This window comes from Brachypodium distachyon, chromosome 4, assembly GCF_000005505.3.
Source record: "Brachypodium distachyon strain Bd21 chromosome 4, Brachypodium_distachyon_v3.0, whole genome shotgun sequence".
NCBI classification, from domain to species: Eukaryota; Viridiplantae; Streptophyta; class Magnoliopsida; order Poales; family Poaceae; genus Brachypodium; species Brachypodium distachyon.
The window spans coordinates 24,553,304-24,573,868 of NC_016134.3; the positions used below are offsets into that span (position 1 = coordinate 24,553,304).

At 44.1% G+C, this 20,565-nt stretch overlaps 1 protein-coding gene and 1 long non-coding RNA gene across 2 annotated transcripts; one reads left to right on the forward strand and one right to left on the reverse strand.

Annotated features, from left to right (window-relative positions):
• The first annotated feature begins 509 nt into the window (after nt 1-509).
• On the forward strand, nt 510-9,267 carry LOC100824944. The gene is made up of 4 exons (XM_014903369.2): nt 510-6,718; nt 6,845-8,130; nt 8,255-8,380; nt 8,701-9,267. Exon 1 carries the CDS (start codon nt 5,142-5,144, stop codon nt 6,420-6,422), a length of 1,281 nt encoding a protein of 426 aa, XP_014758855.1. The 5' UTR covers nt 510-5,141; the 3' UTR covers nt 6,423-6,718; nt 6,845-8,130; nt 8,255-8,380; nt 8,701-9,267.
• Nucleotides 9,268-9,272: 5 nt separating this feature from the next.
• Nucleotides 9,273-10,360, reverse strand: LOC112268716. The gene is made up of 2 exons (XR_002960065.1): nt 10,187-10,360; nt 9,273-9,421 (listed from the first exon to the last, which is right to left on the reverse strand). It is a non-coding gene; the product is annotated as an uncharacterized LOC112268716 (long non-coding RNA).
• Between the last annotated feature and the right edge of the window lie 10,205 nt (nt 10,361-20,565).

Below are 20,565 nucleotides of genomic sequence, written 5' to 3' on the forward strand. Positions count from 1 at the left end.
GGACCCTCCCAGGGTGCCTGTTCAAGGGACGCTTCGGTTGGGGCGTAGCCCGGCAACCGACCAGAGAAGGGTTCGCCCGGGAACAGATGTTGCCAGCCCACGCCCGGGGGCTACTGTAGCACCGATGGCACCCGAGGCGCCACCGGCGCACGACGCGTGGGTCGCATCGCTGGGTTCCCGGAAGGATCTCACCACGGGTGGCAGCGTGCAGGCCGCCCGGCAAGCTACCAGCCCGGCAGGGCTAGCGGGGCTTCGGAGAATAGTCCCGCCTGGGCACCTCCCGGAAGGCACTTGCCGGGAGGGGGCGTTCCCAGGCACAGGTTTCCGCCGCGAGGAAGGGGCCGAGCGAACAGAGCAGCAACGCCACGTGGGCGCGCGGCGGGTGCCCAGTGTGCAGTTTCGCCAGGACGAGGAGTGAGGCGCACGGCGCATTTAATGAGCCGACAGGAGGGCCGTTATCCGTCTAGTCGGGCAAACAGTGGCTGCCTAGGGCTAGGTTTTAGGCCTTAGACCCCTAGCTGCGAGGTTGGCGCTCATGCATGCATGCCAGCACACCGAGGAGGAGCTGCCCAGGCTCCTTGCTCGCCACTTGTAAACCATGCACCGTGGCACCTGTGGTATCCCCTTGGTTATAAAAGTAGGACCCTCGCCAACGGTTAAAGGATTCAGTTCGCACACACACACGCACACACGGACGGACTGAACGGTTCTCTTTTCGGTTTGTTGGTTCGCTCGTTCAACCAACAAGCAGTTCACCACCGGTAGTGACCCAGAGTGGCAAGGAGTACTTAGCCAAAAGGAGAGTACCTGGGAATCCTCTCCCAGCAACCTGTAAACAGTCGATCTTACAGTAATAGAAGCTCAGACAAGTAGGACGTAGGGCTTTACACCATAAGGTGGCTCGAACCTGGGTAAACAGTGTGTGCATCCGTTCTTGGTGTGTTCTTACGCTTTGCATTGGTCCCACCGGCGATTGCCGGAGCGATCCCCGTAGCCCACTGCCGAACCTAAAAGGGGGTGTCTGCGCATCCCCGGTGTCGGAGCCCCGTGCGACGACAAGAGGAACGCGAATCGGCCGTGCGTGCCCTGCTACAAGTTGGGAATCCGTCAATCTGCGTTTCCTCCCTTGTAACCCTCTTTTGCGCCACTACAGGGCCTCAACTTAAACTCTACGAGGCCAAGCTAGGTCAGTGAATGGTACTAATGTGTTTTACGGGAAATTCTGCTCTAAAGAAAAAAGGCAATTCTCTTCTTCCCTGGCTGCTGAACTAACGAGCACATGGCAGACCAATTCCCCTTCGATCCTACACCTGTATTTGACACTCTTTTTTTGCAAAAATAGAGGGTAGGCTACAGCCTTATGGATCCTACTTGGTAAAATCGCCCCTCATATATGTATGATGAGAGCAAAGATCGGATCAGATAGAACTGCAACCAACAGATCAATGTTGTGGTCTCTAAACAGCAAACCAGTTGTTCGACAACATAAAGTGAGATGGTCTCTAAATCCACTCCCATGGTGGTTAAATGGAAATTAATCTACACCTATATAATATAATAATAATCTATCTAACCCGAATAATAAAGAGAGGACCGTTTCCTTGGTCGTCGCTCAACTTTTGTCCGTCGGCCTTACATGTGGTCGAATGCAGGCAGCTCTTCTCTCCCGTTTTTCTATCGATTCGAATCCCCAAGACCAACGGCCACCTCCCTCCTGGCTCCCGTGGCCTAACTGCCCCGCCTCTCCCTTACTTGTCCAGGACGAACAGATCCAGCCGCTGCCCTCCTCTGCAGACGCTGCATCAGCCACCGCCGCCTTCCTCCCCAGACACCTCATTCATCGTCCTCCCCCACGGCTACCGCCGCCACCACCGCACTCCACGATGGAGGAAGAGAAGGGCAGGGGAATTTGGCAGCCGCGGCGGAGGGACCGAGGGAGGGGGAGTGGACCTTGGCGGCGGCGAGCAGGGGAGTGGTGACGAGCCGCCTCGCCTGGCGCCAGTACTCGCTGTATGGCACGAAGGCAACATCGACACGGTCGTCAAGGAGCACGTCGGCGAGCACGTTCGGCGGGTGGGAGACGAAGAGGTGGTCGACAACAAATGTAGAACTCCCGGCACTCGCCATTCAGCCGCTGAGCAACACTGCAGCTAGCGCCCTGACCGCCTGAGCCCTTAGCCGTTGACTCGGGCCTTGGCGCACGCCGTCCCTTCGTCGGTCTCCTCCTTCTCCCAGCTTCCCTCTTCCCTAATCCTGTAAGGGCCTCTTTGATTCATAGTATTGGAAAAGTAAAGGAATAGGAAAAATGTAGGATTGCAATGTCATGTCCACTCGAGCCCTATATGATTTTGTTTGTATCAAAGTTTGTTTGATTGGACCAAAGGATTTCTTCCAAGAGGTTAGAGTGGATGTAAATTGCCCTATATGGAATGTAATACAAATGAATCCTCATGAAAAATTCCTCACTACAACAAAAATGCTGATTTTTGACCCCTCATTTTCGTCACTAAATCGCCACTAAATTCTCTTTGTGACGCTCTTGTGACGATAAATGGATCGTCAAAAAGCAACCGTCACTAATGACATTTTATGACAATTTAGTGAAAAAGGTCATAAAGGTTATGACCAAAATGGGATCGTCATAAAATTTTATGACCAAAAGTTTTGGTCATTAGCTGTCCGGCCTGGACACATAGGATCTGACACGGCAGTCCGACGTGGCAAACGTTGTGACGAAAATAAATGGTCGTAAAATGACATCAGCCCAGTCCAATCTGGTCGTCTAAATGGGACGAGCCCAACACATTTTTTGGACAATTTAATTTTTATAGCCCACCCATTATTTTCGGCCTTTTTTTATTTAGTGTATTCTCAGATTCAGTCCAATAATATTTGGGCCAAGACCTTTTTACATGGTTTTTTTATTTAAATAGTCTTCAGACAAATAAGTCAGTCCAACATTGTTTTGGGCCAGGGCTTGTTTGCATCCAGTTTTCGGGCCGATAGCATACATTCAGCCCATAGGTAAATCTGTTGAAGACATGCCTATATACAAATCTGTTCAAGAAATGCCCACGTACAAAGCAGTTCAAAAATGCGCATATATAAAATACAGCTGTTCAGACTAGATGCCATATGGTGTTTGTAGCTGTTCCCGTCCTGCGTGACGGTTCTAGGTCCCTCTGGCGATTCAGAGCTAGGTTTCCGGCTAGTCCGGCGGCAAACAAAAATCTTGAATCATTCACTGAATCCATCCATTTCTCTGCTCAGATCTGTCTCTCTAGTGTTCCCCATGAACAAAAGCTGAGTTAGGAAGAGCAATTTCGTTCCCAAAAGCGCACAGTTTGCTGTCCTGTGAGACTTCGGAGCGAACGGCGACTAACACCACAATCCCACCAATCTGTGCTGCCTTTTCTCGTTTCCATCTTTCTCTAACCTCTTTCCACCTTCCAAACCCTTCGCGTGTTGCTGGGGCGCGCGATTGTAAAACAACAAATCCTAGCTAGCTGGGTGAGTGGCGGCGGTCTGCGGGGGCGGGGGTCTGCGACCAGCGAAATCCGAGGCGGCGAGTTGCGAGGAGGGAGCAAGCAGCTGGTGCAGAAGCAATGGAAGGAGTAGAGAGAAGGCTGCAGTCCCTGCGTCTATCAGAGGCGGAAAAAAGAGGAGTCAGAATTGGTATGCGCGAACCAAGCTCGGCCTCTTCGGGCAAGGTACAAGCTGTGGGAAAACTTATGTCAGATAGACCAGCAAGAGTAGATTTAATAATCAATAATTTGGTGAGGATTTGGTGTCCTTTCATGGGATTAGAATGCAAGGATATAGGAATGAATCGGTTCCTTTTTTCTTTTCGGGAGGCAGCCGGGAAGAACAGGGCCCTTAATAATGGTCCTTGGATGATAAATAAGAAGTTTCTGGTCATGGAGGATTTTGACCCCTCAAAAACATTAGAGGAATACGAGTTCAAACACACACAAATTTGGGTGAGAGCTTATGGTATTCCCATGGGGCTTATGGATAAGGAAACAGGGGTACTGCTAGGAGAAGAAATAGGAGAATTCATTGATGTGGATGTAATGATCAAGCAGCAGGGGAATATCTGAGAATTAAAGTGCGGATCGATATCACAAAACCATTAATGAGAGGCACTTCATTAATCCTGGAGAATGAGGAGGAAAATGCTTCAGAAGATGAAAATCTGGAGATGGAGGGGGAGAATGAAAATAAGACCGGAAAGATGATTTCTTTCAAATATGAATTTTTACCTGATTTTTGCTACACTTGTGGCATTATTGGACATAATTACCGCGTTTGCTCTATAAAGCTAGCGAGAGGAGAAAAACAACAATTTGGGGAATGGCTCCGTGCTGATGTACCAAGGAAGAGTTCTAGTGACGAGGAACGTTTAAGGGGCCCTGTAGAGAAAGGTGATTTTTGGCGCTCAAACAGTGATGGAAGTGGCGGTAGCAAGCAGGGAAGTGATGCAATTTCTTGGAGAAAGAATGTGATAGAAGCTGGGGGAAGTAAGTTAAATGATGGAAACGGGAAGGAGTTTACAAGCTCCCTGAAGATAAAGCAAGGTGACACAAGTGAATCAATGGGTGGAAATAAGTTAAATTTGGAAGAGAAGTTTAGGTACTCAGGAAATAATAAAGTGAACACAAAGGGAGATATTGATCCGAAATGGAATCCACCTGTCTCAGACTCAGCTCCAATGCAAGTGGAGGGAAAGAATAAGACTACAGTTTACAATGAAAAACATATATCGTGGAAGAGGAGAAGGTAGAAGGTGGCAGGGGCAGTGGAGGATTGATGGAGAAAGAGAAGAATCTATCCAAAGATGCATCACAAATAAACAAAAAGGAAAGGAGACAAATTAAGACAAGGAGACTGGGTAAATCTACTGAAAAGGAGGAGAGGGAGACAGCTGGTCTGGAAGCTAGAAAGCGAGGACCTGAAGCAATGGACATTGACGATGGTTTCGTTGGAAACAAGAAACAAAGGAAAACATCAAGTGAGGTGAAGATTATAAAGGAGGTGGGTGAAGAGTTTGGTGAGGAAATTGATGCGGGGCAGAAACAAACTCTGGAAAAAACAGAAACAGATCCGAAAGTGGGATTGGTGGACCAATCCCGTGGGGCCCAATGAAAATTTTGGTTTGGAACTGCCGGGGTTTGGGGAATGGCCCGGCAGTGAGAGGCCTTCTGGATATCCAGAAGGAGGACCCCGATATCCTATTCCTATCGGAAACAAAACTGGATGGGAAGAGGATGGAGAACTTCAAGTGGAGGTTAGGAATGGGGAACATGTTTGCTAGGGATTGTGATGGGAAGAGCGGAGGATTAGCTCTGTTTTGGAAAAAAGAGGTACAAATTGAACTACACAATTTCTCACGCTATCATATTGATGTGGAGGTTGTAGAGAAAGATGGCTTTCGGTGGAGATTCACTGGAATCTATGGAGAACCAGCAAGTGATAAAAAGGAAAGAACATGGAAGCTGCTAAGGATTCTAAATCAACAAATGAGTCTCCCTTGGCTCTGTGCAGGAGATTTCAACGAAATCTTATATGGCCACGAAAAGAAAGGAGGACCAGCTCGGGCCCAGAATTTAATGGGGACATTCAGATCAACTTTAGCTGACTGTGGTCTGAGAGATCTTGGCTATGTGGGGGATAAATTCACTTGGAGGAATCATAGCCATAGCGCTAGTAATTATGTCAAAGAGAGATTGGATCGTGCTGTGGCCAATCGAAGCTGGTGCATGCGATTCCCTGGTTTTAAAGTCCTAAACGGAGACCCTAGGCACTCCGATCATCGTCCAGTCACCATTTTGCTAAATAAGGGCTATACAAGTTATAGAACTGGTGGTGCAAATAATTTCAGATTTGAAGCTAAATGGCTTGAGGAGGAATGTGAAACAATTGTCCAGAATGCTTGGTCCACAGCGGTACTTCAAGGAAGAAACAAAATCTCGGAGAGATTAAGAAATGTCTCACATGATCTGAAAGACTGGAATCATAACATCCTAGGAAACTTAGAAAAGAGGATAAAGCAAATAAAAACAGAGCTGGAAGGTGTTAGAAGAGGCGATATCACACAAGAAAAGGTATCTAGAGAACTCTTTTTAAGAGAGAAACTAGATTGCTTGGAGCATCAAAGAGACATGTTTTGGAAACAAAGGGCACATGTCAAATGGCTGCAATCGGGGGACAGAAATACTGCTTTTTTCCATGCTTTTGCGTCTGAAAGAAAGAAGAGAAACACCATAAAAAAACTAAAGAATGATGAAGGAAATTGCGTGGAGGGAGAAGAGCAGCTTAAAGAACACATTGCAGCCTATTTTTCAACTTGTTCTCGTCTTGGGCGGAACAAAAAAATGAATCAATATTATGCGCAGTTTCCCCCAAAGTCACCGAAGACATGAATGATATTCTATGTGCTGAATACTCAGAAGAGGAAGTGAGGAAAGCTTTGTTCAGTATAGGCGACCTCAAAGCGCCGGGCCCTGATGGAATGCCAGCTATTTTTTTCAAGAAATTCTGGGCCACTGTTGGATACCAAGTAACAACAGAGGTTCTAAACGTGCTAAGGGGAGGGAATATACCAGAAGGCTGGAATGACACGACGGCGGTCTTAATCCCAAAGGTTTCACATCCTGTAAAACCAAAAGATCTAAGACCTATAAGCCTTTGCAATGTTCTGTACAAGATGATTTCAAAGGTAATCTCCAACAGACTTAAAGTCATTCTTCCTGATATTATATCCCCAAATCAAAGCGCATTTGTACCAGGGCGCATTATCTCTGATAATATATTACTGGCATATGAGCTGACACATTTTTTGCAGAGGAAAAGAAGTGGATCAGCAGGTTACGCGGCTCTGAAATTGGACATGAGCAAAGCCTATGACAGAGTGGAGTGGAATTTTTTGCGTGATATGATGATTAAACTGGGCTTTCATAGGAGTTGGGTTGAATTAATCATGAAGTGCATCACTTCAGTTAGATATCAAATTAAAGTAAATGGAGATGCCACAGATGCGTCAAGGAGACCCCCTGTCCCCATATCTGTTCTTAATATGTGCGGAAGGTTTCTCAGCCATGTTGAATGATGCAGAGAGAAAGGGAAGGCTGAAGGGAGTCAAAATCTGCAGAGGTGCACCAAGTGTTGACCACTTACTCTTTGCGGACGACTCTCTTTTACTGCTTGAAGCAAATGCAAACAATGCCAAAGAAGTGAATAATATCCTGGAGAAGTATGAAGCATGTTCGGGACAGATGGTGAATAAAGAAAAATCAACAATTCTTTTCAGTAAGAATATAAAGACGAGGTGTAGAGATGTAATGAAAGGAATTTTGAATATCTCTACAGAAGGTCTATCTGCACGATATCTTGGTCTTCCAGCTTATATTGGCAAGTCAAAAAAGAAGACCTTCAAATACATTAAAGAAAAAGTGTGGAGGAGAATTCAGGGGTGGAAAGAGAAGCTACTCTCGAAAGCGGGGAAAGAAATCCTAATAAAAGCTGCGGCGCAAGCAATCCCAGTTTATGCAATGGCTTGTTTTGATCTAACCAAATCATTATGTGATGAAATCAGTTCCATGATTGCGCAATTTTGGTGGAGTCAGATGGATAAAACCAATAAAATACATTGGGTTAGTTGGGACAAGCTCTCAAAACCAAAACTGACCGTAGGATTGGGATTTAGAGATCTTCACTCTTTTAATCTAGCAATGCTTGCTAGACAAGCATGGAGGCTCCTCCAAAATCCTTCCTCTCTTTGTGCACAGGTCCTAGCAGCAAGATATTAACCAAACAATTCATTATTACAAGCTGTACCAGTACCGGGTATATCATATGCATGGAGGAGCATCTTGAAGGGGATTAATCTCTTGAAGGATGGCATTATATGGAGAGTTGGAGATGGGAATATGATTGATATTTGGTCAGACCCATGGATCCCAAGAGATTGCAGCAGGAAAGTTACTTCCCAGAGAGGCAGACACTTGGTATCCAAGGTCTCAGAACTTATTAACCCCGTCACTCATAACTGGGATTCAGAGTTGGTCCATCAAACATTTGCCCCTGAAGATGTTGAACTCATTCTCAGAATTCCAATTTATGAACATACAGGTGATTTTGTTGCTTGGCATTTTGATTAAAAAAGGCTATTTCTCCGTAAAATCTGCGTACAGAGTAGCAATACATAAAAAAGAAGTGGATTCTCCTTTTGGACTAACATCTTCATCTAATGCAGAAGAAGTTTCTTCAAGCAGCATATGGAAGAAATTGTGGAGGCTACCTCTACCAAACAAGATGCTGCACTTTTTTTGGCGAGTAGCAAGCTACAGTCTACCACTCCGAATGAAACTCCAAAGGAGAGGTATGAATGTAGATACTCGATGTCCTTTATGTTTTAGAATGGATGAGGACGGAGGCCATTGCTTTCTAAAATGTAAAAAGGTCAAGATGCTATGGAGAATAGCTCAACTTGATCATATCAGGCTGCAGCTTATTCCTTGCCCTGATGCTTTAAGTTTCTGTGAAGAAATTCTGAATTTGAATGAGGATGTGTCCCAAAGAGTTATTATCCTGCTTTGGCTTTGGTGGCACGAAAGAAATAAGGCAAACAGGGGAGAATCTATTAGGAGTATGGACGATATATGTTTTTCTATTAATCTCCATTTTAAAAATTGTTTGAAGGTGAAGCAAGGGTCAAAGGTATCAAGCAATGCAAATTCTCATAGATGGTCTCCACCACCAGAAGATGTCCTGAAGATCAACACTGATGGTTCTTTAAAAGAGAAGTCTTTTTCAGGAGGATGGGGCTTCACCATTTGCAACAACACTGGAAGTTTGATAGCAGCAGGAGCAGGCAACCTAGTGCGAGTTTCTAGTCCTCTTCATGCTGAAGCCCATGCAATGCTACAAGCAGCGATCATTGCTTCTCAAATGGGTTGCCAAAACGTGATTTTTGGAACTGACTCAGTGGCGCTTAAGCAAGCTGTCAATTCTGAAGATTATGACCTATCATCCTTGGGAGCCATGTTTAGGGAAATTAAATTTCATCTTCGTCTTGGTTTCCATGATGTAACTGTTGTTAATTGTCCAAGAACATGTAATGGTGCTGCGCATAATTTAGCTGCACATGGTGTACTTATGGAAGCCGACCATTATGAAACGTGGTTTGGCGAATTTCCTGAGTTTGTAAAAGACTCTGTAGCTGGCGATATGTCCAGCCTATTGTCATAATGGAATGGTGTTCTGTTCCTTTCAAAAAAAAAAGACTAGATGCCATATAAATAGATAATTGATTCATATCAAATTTACATTTGGTCGATATTCCTTGTGGGCTCCTGCTGCTTGGCCTTCCCTCGCCGCAACTCCTCGAAACATCCTCACGCTGGCTGGCTTCTTCGGTCGCCTAAAAAGAGAGCTGCTTCAGGTGGCAATTTGTATGACTATCAAGCGCAGAACAATAAATACAGAAAACAGCATTTTAAGAATATATGCACACCTTGAAATACAACGGTAGTAACCAGTCAACTTGCATTAATCATGTTTAAACTATATAAACGGTTCACAAATTGTTTGGAATGCTAGATTCATGTATTCAAGTCTTTGACATATACCAATGGCACATCACAAAAAGAGTACATTAACTATAATATCCAAGTTCCCAAATGGAAATAGATGGAATTGCAAAAAGGATTACAGGAGAATTACAGTAGTCGTCCCCAAATCAACCTCTCGTTATACACCAGATATTATAGGCTAGCGTTGTTCCAAGCCAAATTTCAGTCCCATTTTACTTTTCAAAATACCAGCGCTACAAAGCACAAACAGTAAATATCATTACAGTGTAGCAGTGCAAAAGTTGTGCCAGTTGCCCATCGTGGGGAGAAAATTCTCAGCCCTAGAAACTACAGTAGCTAACATTATATAAAGTTCTACTCTCCATCACCCTTATCATATACTTTCAGTTTTGTTATTGAATTAAAAGAACATATCATTAAAAGAACAATCTGGAGAGTAGGCCACCGTACATTATTTAGTGCAAAAGATGTATGCAAGAGCATGAACATTATAGAATAGAGTCTAACCAAACACGTGAAAGTTTGAGTATAACCTGGCACTTGAACATTATAGCAATGCATTGGAAGCAACGGAGGCACGAATATATGCATACCCTGGCATCACAGATGTAGACGTCGGTGAGGCGGATGGAGGTGAAGGGGATACTGACGTGCACATCCATTGCCTACAGAGGCGCCAACTCCACCTCCTCCGTCGACAGCGGCTTCACCGCCTCCCATGCTGAAAGATCGAGTACGTCACAGAGGAGAAGTGAATGTGACCAGTTTTAATTCTTTCTTAAAAAATGAAGACTGAAAATATTCACAGTGCTTCAACAACAGAATTATACTTAGCAATTTTAGAGTAGCAGCGAAATGAAAAAAGATGAACAAATAAAGCAGTAGCAATGAAGACAAACACAGTGAGAACAATAATACTTCAACAGAAAGTATGAGATTGAGGAACGATATCACCAAGAGTAACAAGCTTCAAGTGCTCGGCTTGAGAGGGGCTACCATTCTTCACGCTCAGTTCAGCTCTAAGGGTTTATCTGGTGTTCTTCAAAACAACTCACTGGGGGATCACCACCGAACCCGTTCGGGGTGGTCGTCTTATATAGCCTTGGCCACGGTCGATCTAGCCGTTGTGACCCGTTGGATAAAGTGATCTCTGAGACTCCAGCTCACACTTTATCTCTTTGTCTCACAACGGTTAGATTACGTGGTCAAAACATAAAGCGACAGATTTTCAAACACATTTGAAATCAGAGTGAAGACTTCACGCGGAAGTTTCTGTGAAGCCTGAAATGCTTCATTCTTCACTCCGACGAAAAACACAAACACAGAAAATAATTTTCGCCTAAGCTGAACATGAAGAATAGGTTTCACCTGAACCGGTTACACACTTCAAACCCCCCTTTAATAGTACGGCGTTCCTATACTCAAGTGAAGAAAAAAGCTACGGAAAGACCTATGAAGAAAGCTACGCTTCACATTCTTCATCGTTCTTCACTGAGTTCTTCATACTTCAAGCCAGTACCTGTACTTCAATTTTTAGGGGTTGACGATGCTGTTTAAACCAACTCTTCTAAAATCTGAAACACTCCGTGTAACTCATTAGTTCCTCAACCGTTGTCATCATTCATCAAAACCCATACAGGGGCAAGGTTTCCCTTTCAATCTCCCCCTTTTTGGTGTTTGATAACAACACTTGTTAAAGATTCAAAGATGGGAAAATAAGTGTGAAGGTTTTAGCTACTAAGTTATATGAAGACTCCCCCTGAAGATATGCACTATTTAAGATTGCTTTTGAATGCAAGTGCAAAGAGCTTTAGGAGTGTGAGAAAATCTTCATATTCTTCAAAAACCAAAAACAAGGGTGTGCATCGTATACAAAGTTAGAGTAGCAATAAGAATTCATACATGCTCATAAATTGAAGTAAACAGATGCAGCACCAACAAGTATTGAAGTAAACATGCATGCATGAGGAACGAAAATGCATGAAGATTAAATTTATTACAGGCATTGTAGAATCCTCATGCAAGAGGCAATATTAATTCTACTTCAACACAACCAAAAGTTTCAAACCACGGACGGATAGGACTTAAAGTTTTAAGACGAAGAACCAGATAAAAAGCAAACTCTCCCTGAGTCAAATAAAACGCGAAACCCTCCCCCTGACTCCTTCTCCCCTTTTGGCATCAAGACGCCAAAAAGGTGGAAGACTATTGGCTTGGAGTAGCTTCGCTGTCTTTAGGCTTCACGACATCGGGGTAGTGCTTGGCGAGGAAAATCTTGAAGCATGCCACTAGTCTTGTCTTCACGGGACATCAGCTTCTTGAGCAGTACTTCTTGATTCTTCAGAAGAGCGGCCTGCTTCTCAAGTAAAACTTGTTGATCGTCAATCTTGCGGGAGAGCTTCACTACCAGGTTCTTCAAAGAATCATCCGTGCCGGAGCTGGTCTCATACTGAGAATCAGATGGACGAAGTGCTTGCTTCAGCTGCGGTTGCAACGGAACGGGCTGTGAAGACTCCTTTGATGGGCGGTCAGACACTGAGGTAGGAGGAAGCACGGACGGCTTTGGGTCTTGAGGCTTCAACGAGAAATACTTGTGCTGATGCTCCAACTCAAAACACTTCTCAAACAACTGCAAAATGATCTTCATGATCTGAGGTGAATAAGGCAGGGCACGCACACGATCGGCGGAGGCATGAGTTATCGTCTGAAGAATGTAATCTCCAAAATCCTTCTTCTCACCCCTGAAGACTGCAAGCAGCAGATTGCGGTGAAGACCGGCAATTTCACTTGAACTGCCTTGCTTGGGAGAGAGAGTGAAACGGAGAATGTCATTGAGGATTTTCACTTCAGGCTCAACCCAGAAAGTCCTCCGTAGGCGCCTGTGAATCCTTCTTCATAAAGAATAGCGATATCTTCCTCTGAGGCAGCCTGTTCTTCATGTATCTTGGGCTGGCCATCGAACTCAGCTAGACCAAGAAACTCTTTGAAGTGCCGAGAGGTGCAACTATGATTATCAATATCAGTCATCCAGTAAATGTTGTAGCCTTTGGAGTTGTCTTCAAACTTACAGACTTTCCTGCCAAATGTAGCATAGAACTGAAGAATCAGCTCATCGTTCCAATTCTGGCAGGTCTCAACAAACTTCAACAGATTTAGATCATTAAGCGCATTGGCTACAGGCATGACACCACTTTGATGATTGTAAGCAAACCAATCATCATTAAGATACTTCATCTTCGCAAAGTGTGCCCTGGGCAGAAGAACCTGCGATAGTAATCCTGCTGCTCAAAAGACCAAAATCTCGGGTCTTCAGCTGATCTATCCTCTTCGTACTTCAGCCCATTGTTCAGCCTCACAAGGAGAAGCTTAGCGTTCTTCAGGGCCTTGAAGTAAACTTTCTCACGGTTAGAGAATATTGGCATCTTGGGCTTCAGAGACAGTAACTCCCGATTGTCCTCAGACATGGCTTGAGATCTCACTAGCATCCGTGAGAGTCTCCTGTCTTCATGATCCTTCGCCACTCTAGGTCGCTTCTTCTTTGGCGCAGTCTTCAATAGATCTTCCGGCAGACGATCAATCTCCATCCGATCATCAGACTCTTGCGCGACTTCCTTCTCTTCTTCCTTTTTCTCTTCTTCCTCCTCATCACTCAAGGAGCTTGGGTCGGACGGGTCGGACGGTGCAACATTCTTCTTCACAACTTTCTTCACACGACTTGCGGCGTAGGCACGGGGGCATCTGCATCAGTGTCTGCGTCGTTGACATTGAGGTCACGGGTGGCTTCAGCTTCGAAGTCACAACTTCTTCCTTCTTCAGCAGAGGCATCCACAGACTCAGTCCGAGGCAACGAGTTGCTGGTGCGGGGTTCTTCAGGATGAGCGAGGTCTTCCTTATCCTTCCCCAGCACCTCATCTCCTTCTTCCTGCTGAGTGGTTTGCTCAGACAGTACTGTGGGTGATGAAGCAGCTTGTTCCTGTTCCTCAAGGAGTGAATTAAGCTTGACATTGGATGTATCTGGCACAAGGGTGTCAATAGCCTTCTTCTTTCGAGGATCTGCCACAGACGATGAAGTGGAGGGACTTCTTCCAGCAGGAACTTTGATTCTCAAACCAAACTCCTTGGCAGTCTTCTTCACTTCAGCAATCTCTGACACCTGGCGAGTCCTAGTGATCTTCTTTGGTAGGACTGGCGCCGGAAAATCCTGACTTTCTTCAATGTCCGAGGGGGCTGCTGGGTCATTCCTGGCCTTGGGACCGATCTCACGACGGATCTCACGAGCAGCATCCCTCGTCTTCTCATATTCAGTCTTTTCTCTATCAACTTCTTCATTTCCGCCTTGTTCCTCAGGAGATTTCTCCTTGGCGGCTTTCCTCCTAGCATCACTCTTTGCTTTATCAGCATTCATACTTTCGGCTGCTTACTTCATCTGCTCAGCAAGCAGAACCTTCTTCTTCTTCTTCTCAAACTCAGCTTGAGTCTTCAAGGCGATTTCTTTCTCTTTCTTCAGGGCAATGAGGTCAGTCATTTTCTTCTCCTCAGCTTCCTTCTCCGCTTTCTTCTTCTGCAATTCAGCAGCTTTCTTTTCTTCTTTTCTTTTCAAGGCAGCTTCTGCCTTCTCCTTCTCAACACGTTCCTTCTCAGCTTGTTCTTCTTCATTCAACCTTCTGGAAACACGAATGCTTCGGTTTTGCTTCCATTCTTCAGTCTGAGCCTTGGCAACGATCAATCCTTCAACATGGCTCATGAGGTGATATGGGAGCGATCCTTCCTCAAAGGCAGCAAGAAGAACAGGGTCGATATGGACGACTTGAGGAGGATAGGGAATCTGTCCACAAGCCATTGCGGCAGGATCCGCAGCATCTTTCGATGAAGAACCAAGTCCAACAGCTGAGGCTCTCTTGGCTTTCTTTAGATCTTTCTTAAACTATTTCTCTGAATCTTCAAAGCCCTTCCTCTTCTCAGGCATCTTTGCCTTGCCCTTAGTGTTTTCACTGGGCTTGATGCGAGGCACTTGAGGAGGCAATGAAGAACCTCTGAGCCTAGAAGCTCTGGCAGGACTACACAGCTCAACTACGGGTTCAGACAGGAACACGTCACTGTCTTCAGCATCTGAAGCTTTCTTGGACTTGGGCTTCTTGGAGATGTCAACATAATTTATGTCTCTGATAATCTTCAGAGCTTTCGTGTTGAATTCCTCACGGTGAGGTCCTCCATCGTTGCGGACAATCTTGAAGTGTCCCGGCTTGGGAGCAGAAAAATACATGTTGGCATTCTCTTCTTCCTTGGTTCTTTTTCGGATCTCAGCTGCGAGCACATGGGAGTGGTTATGAATGATGTGCTGGAGACGGTGCTTTCTCTTCATCCTTGTCTCCCCTTCAACATCATCTTCTGAGGAATAGAAAACAAAGATTTCTTCAGCAGTGGGAGGAGGCACATCCTTGAATCTCTTGGCCCTTTCTTTCTTCTCAGCATTGGGCTTCGTCACCACTTTCTTTCCACGACTGGGCAGTACTTCACCAGGCCATGGGAAGTTGATAGCATACTTCAAACGTAATCCGGGAGAGGGTGTCACTTTCAAAGGCACATGTTCTTCAACTTCCTCATCTGAGTCATCAATATTTACATTCGGAGATGCAGGCGGTGAGGGTTCAGGCGTTGAGTCAAACATATACTGAGCCTCTCTCTCTGAGTCATTGCTAGACCAGGTTGAATCAGACATGGTAACACCTGTGAAATAGAGGGTATGAAAAATAGGCGAGAAGTACACAAATTCTCAGAAACAAAACAATTTTGGCAAGAGTTTTTAGCTGAAGCAAATTGACTATGTTTGTGAAGAATGACAAATCAGTTCTTCAACAAAGACAGCTACACAGATTTAAACTGAAATTCTACAAGAGAGCTTCAACCTAGATCTGATTTAGCTAGAACTTCGGAAATTTAGAGTAAATCAATCTACGCAAACATAGCAATCTACAGAACAGTTGAGGATTCATCTAATTCTAGAAATTAAATGAAGACTTGAAGTGTACCTAAGATAAGCTCGGTGAAGAATAGAGGAATCACCAAAACTCTAACCGCAAAGCCCTAACTCGGCGAGAGCAGTCAATCTACTGCAGCAAACGGAGATATCAAGATATGTTTGCTATGTGGAATCGATCTAAGAAGGGGAAAATGACGCTTGCCTGCAATTCCCGACTCGAATCGATGTAGATCAGCGGCGGCGCTGAAGATCTGGGCTTGAGGAACACGTCCGGGCAGGAACAGTCGTGGCGAGGAGACACGAGAGCTTCCGGGCACGAGAGAAAGCGGTGGATTTGGGTGGAGGTGATTTTCTGGAGGGGGTAAGCTGACCTTATATAGGGAGGTAAAAAAAAAGAGGATCTTATCGGTATCTTTTTTTCCCAAAAATTTCGTTAGGGTTTTCCCGTACAGTTTCAATTTCCTTAGGGATAAGATTTTACCGTTCGGAAAGATTCGTGAAGACTACAGTTAAAACGGAGATTCCGTTCAAGTAGTATTCTTCAGAACTTTGAAAACTGACGGTTTTACCAAAACAAAACTCATTTTTGAAGAATGAAAATTCTTGCATCACCGACAAGGATTTCGATGATACCTGAATTACGATGAACAAATTTTGTGTACAGACAAAAAATAGGTAAGATAGATGGGTTCTAAGGTGTCCTTAGTTTCATTTTCATCTGACAGTAAGAGGCAAATCCAGTGAAGAACAACTGCACAGATGAATTTGAAGAAAGAAGCAAATAACAGGCTTCTAGACCTACTGAAGACAAACGAAAAATGAAGAACAGATAACACAATCTGAGGAACTGAAAAACTGAAGACAATGGAGGTGAAGCAAACATGAATGCAGGAGTATTCACAAGTATGCAAGTCTTCAAGAGATATTCCGGGAATCCAAGATGTTTAATTCACTCCTTAGCTCATAGAATCTTATTTTGTCAAGAGGTTTGGTGAAAATATCTGCGAGTTGTTTGTCTGTCCTCACATGGTTTAGGCAAATTTCTCCTTTGGACACATGATCTCTGAGGAAATGGTGTCGAATATCAATGTGCTTCTTGCGAGAGTGTTGAACGGGATTATTGGCAATCTTTATGGCGCTCTCATTGTCACACAGAAGAGGAACGGCATCCACTGAGATACAGAATTCTTTGAGAGTTTGCCTCATCCAAAGAAAGTTGGGCACAACAGCTGTTTGCTGAAACATATTCTGCTTCAGCCGTCGACAAAGCAACAGAATTCCGCTTCTTTGAAGACCAACTCACTGAGGATCTTCCGAGGAATTGGCAAGTGCCGGAAGTGGATTTCTATCAACCTTGCATCCAGCATAATTTGAGACAGAATAGCCAACGAGATCGAAAGAAGCTCCTTTGGGATACCAGAGACCGAAGAATGGGGTATGAACTAAATATCTGAGGATTCTTTTCACAGCCATGAGGTGACAGTCTCAGGGATATGCTTGAAACCTTGCGCACATGCAAACACTCAACATGATATCTGGCCTAGATGCACAAAGATAAAGTAAAGAGCCAATCATGGAACGAAAAACCTTTTGATCTACTGGTTTACCAGTTGTGTTGAGGTCAAGATGACCATTTGTGGGCATTGGAGTTTCAATTTCCTTGGCAGATTTCATCCTAAATTTCTTCAGCACGTCCCTGATGTACTTCGTTTGAGAGATGAAGATTCCATTCTTCATTTGCTTGATTTGTAGACCGAGGAAAAACTTCAATTCTTCCACATAGACATCTCAAACTTCTCCGTCATCATCTTTCCAAATTCTTCGCTGAAATCAGGGTTAGTGGAAGCAAACACAATATCGTCCACATATATTTGACACACAAAGAGATCATCATTCATTTTCTTTGTAAAAAGTGTTGGATCAATTTTACCAATTTTGATACCCTTTTTGACAAAGAACTTTCTGAGGCATTCATACCAGGCTTGAGGTGCTTGCTTCAAGCCATAGAGTGCCTTATCAAGTTTATAGACATGATTAGGATGTTCTGGATCTTCAAAACCAGGAGGCTGTTTAACATAAACAAGTTTTTCAATTTCTCCATTTAAGAATGCACTTTCCACATCCATTTGATATAAAGTTATGTCATGATGATTAGCATATGCAAGAAGAATTCTAATGGATTCAAGACGTGCAACAGGGGCATAGGTTTCATCGAAATCCAAACCTTCAACCTGAGTGAAGCCCTGTGCAACCAGACGTGCTTTGTTCCTCACGACGATTCCGTCTTCATCTTGCTTATTTGTGAAGACCCACTTGGTGCCGATTACATTTTGCCTTGGCCTTTCAACAAGGTTCCAGACTTGATTTCTCTTGAAATTATTCAGTTCTTCATGCATAGCCATTACCCAATCCGGATCCGATAATGCTTCATCTGTTGTCTTCGGCTTAACTGAAGACACAAAAGAGAAGTGCTCACAAAAATTTGAAACACGTAAGCGAGTTTGAGTACCTCTTCTAATGTCTCTAAGGATTTGATCGATAGGATGATCCTTCTGAATTCTTTTGCAGATCTTCGGATGATGTACTTCACCACCAGCAGTGCTATGTTGTGCTTCATTTGAAGCAACAGTTTGTTCTTCAGTTGGGTGGAAGCTCCGGTTTGGTTAGGTTCTTCAGCTTGTGAAGCACCTTCTTCATTATTAATTCCGGATTCACTTTGCTTGACTTCTGGACGAATATCACTAATGGCCATCTTTTGGATATTTTCTTAAATTGCTTCAATATCTACAGACATTGGCAATTGCTCTTCCTGGGAGCCATTAGCTTCATCAAACTGCACAACCTTAGCAATTTTAACAACTTTTGTGGTGTTGTTGAAGACTCGATAAGCATGTGCATTCGAGAGATAACCCAAGAAACCTTCGTCACATTTAGAATCAAACTTAGCTTGTCTATTCTTCTTGTTGAGGATGTAGCATTTGCTTCCGAAGACTCTGAAGTATGACACATCAGGCTTGCGGTTGGGGATGAACTCGTATGGAGTTTTCTTCAGAAGTCAATGAAGATACAAGCGATTTGAAGCATGGCAAGCGGTGTTGATGGCTTCAGTCCAGAAACGGTCAGGAGTCTTGTACTCGTTCAGCATGGTCCGGACCATTTCAATCAATGTGCGGTTCTTCCTCTCCACCACCCCATTTTGTTGAGGAACATGAGGTGCAGAGAACTCATGCTTCACGCCGAACTCATCGAGGAATTCTTCCATCATCAAGTTCTTGAATTCTCTTCCATTCTCACTTCGCATGCCCTTGATGGATACTTCAAATTCATTCTAGGCTCTTCGTGCAAACTTTTTGAAGATCTCAACTACTGTGCTCTTATCATGCAAAAAGAACACCCAAGTGAAACGTGAATAATCATCAACAATCACAAATCCATATGAGTTACCTCCTATACTCATGTATGTTGTAGGACCAAAAAGATCCATGTGAAGCAACTCGAGAGGTCTTGAAGTAGACATGTCATTCTTCACAGGATGAGATGCTCCGATTTGCTTCCCAGCTTGGCACGCACTGCATAAAACGATCCTTTTCAAAGGAAACATTCTTCAAGCCTCGGATGTGGTCGCCTTTGACAAGTTTGTTCAAATTCTTCATGCCCACATGGCCTGAGTCTTCTATGCCAGAATCACCCTAGTGATGATTTTGCAACTAGACACGTAGGGGGTGAGTACGAGGAGTCTTCAAAATTTACAAGATAGAGATTACCTTTTCTTCCCCCTCTGAAGATAAAAGAGTTATCTTTTTTGAAGTAACATACACATATGGTCTTGTGGAGCAAACGATTAGGCCATGATCACATAGTTGAGCAACAGATAGAAGATTATATCCAAGTGATTCAACAAGAAGTACTTCATTGACAGACAGGCCATTTTCCTTAGAAATAGCAACTTTGCCGATACCAATTACCTTTCTCTTACCATTGTCACCAAAAGTGATGTTCTCATGATGTTGAGGACCAAGTTCTAAATAGCTAAACATTTTCTTCTCACCGGTCATGTGATTCATACATCCGGAGTCCATGACTCACTCCCTTCCTCCGGATGCATATGCCGACGAAGAAAGTTAGGTTCGTTTAGGCACTCATGTCTTCATGGGTTCTTGCATGTTAGTAGAACTTGAAGAACACAAGGCATCGCGGAAAAATGCAATGACCGATTTTGGCACCCAAATTTGAGGCTTTGCATGTTCTCCACGCATTATGGTTCCAGTGAAATTAGCTCTCACTTTATTATCCTTATCCATCTTCAGAATGTAAGAATCATTAACATGGAATATCAGGTAAGCACGTGAAGTATTGGGACGCTTTGAAGCATCCTTGGGGGGATTCAGATTTCCCACAAATGGAGGAACCTCAGTATACTTCCCGGTATTGCTGGAGCCAAGCATCACCATTGACATTGTACTTCCTCCCAAAACCGATACCATCTTTGCGTCGGCGAGGAATTTGAAGACCAAGAATCTGGTTCAAAGTTTCAGTCCCTTTGTGACACTTGAGGATACCGGCCTCAATCTGCTTCTTCAACTTAGCAGTTTTTTCAACCAGTGAGAGATCACTAGGTGAAGGGTTAGTGACAGCAGTGCAAGATTCACCAATAGTAGTAAAGCTAGAAGCAAGATCAGGTGAATCAATTGAAGCAGGGAAATCAGTTTGAGTCACAACATTTGAAGTAGTGATTTGAAGAATGTTGTTCAATGAAGAATTGCATTTAAAACATACTTCAGAGGAATCATTGTTTTGAGGTAAGTTGACTAACTTAGCATTGAGATCAAGATTCTCAGATTTGAGATCCTCATAAGAGTTCTTCAGATTATCATGCTCGAGTTTGATCGAAACATAGTTAAGACTAGTCTCGGCATGAATTTTCTTCAAATCCTTATGAGACTCTTCCATGGCCCGAAACTTAGACTTGAGTCTTTTGAGTTTATTAGCCAT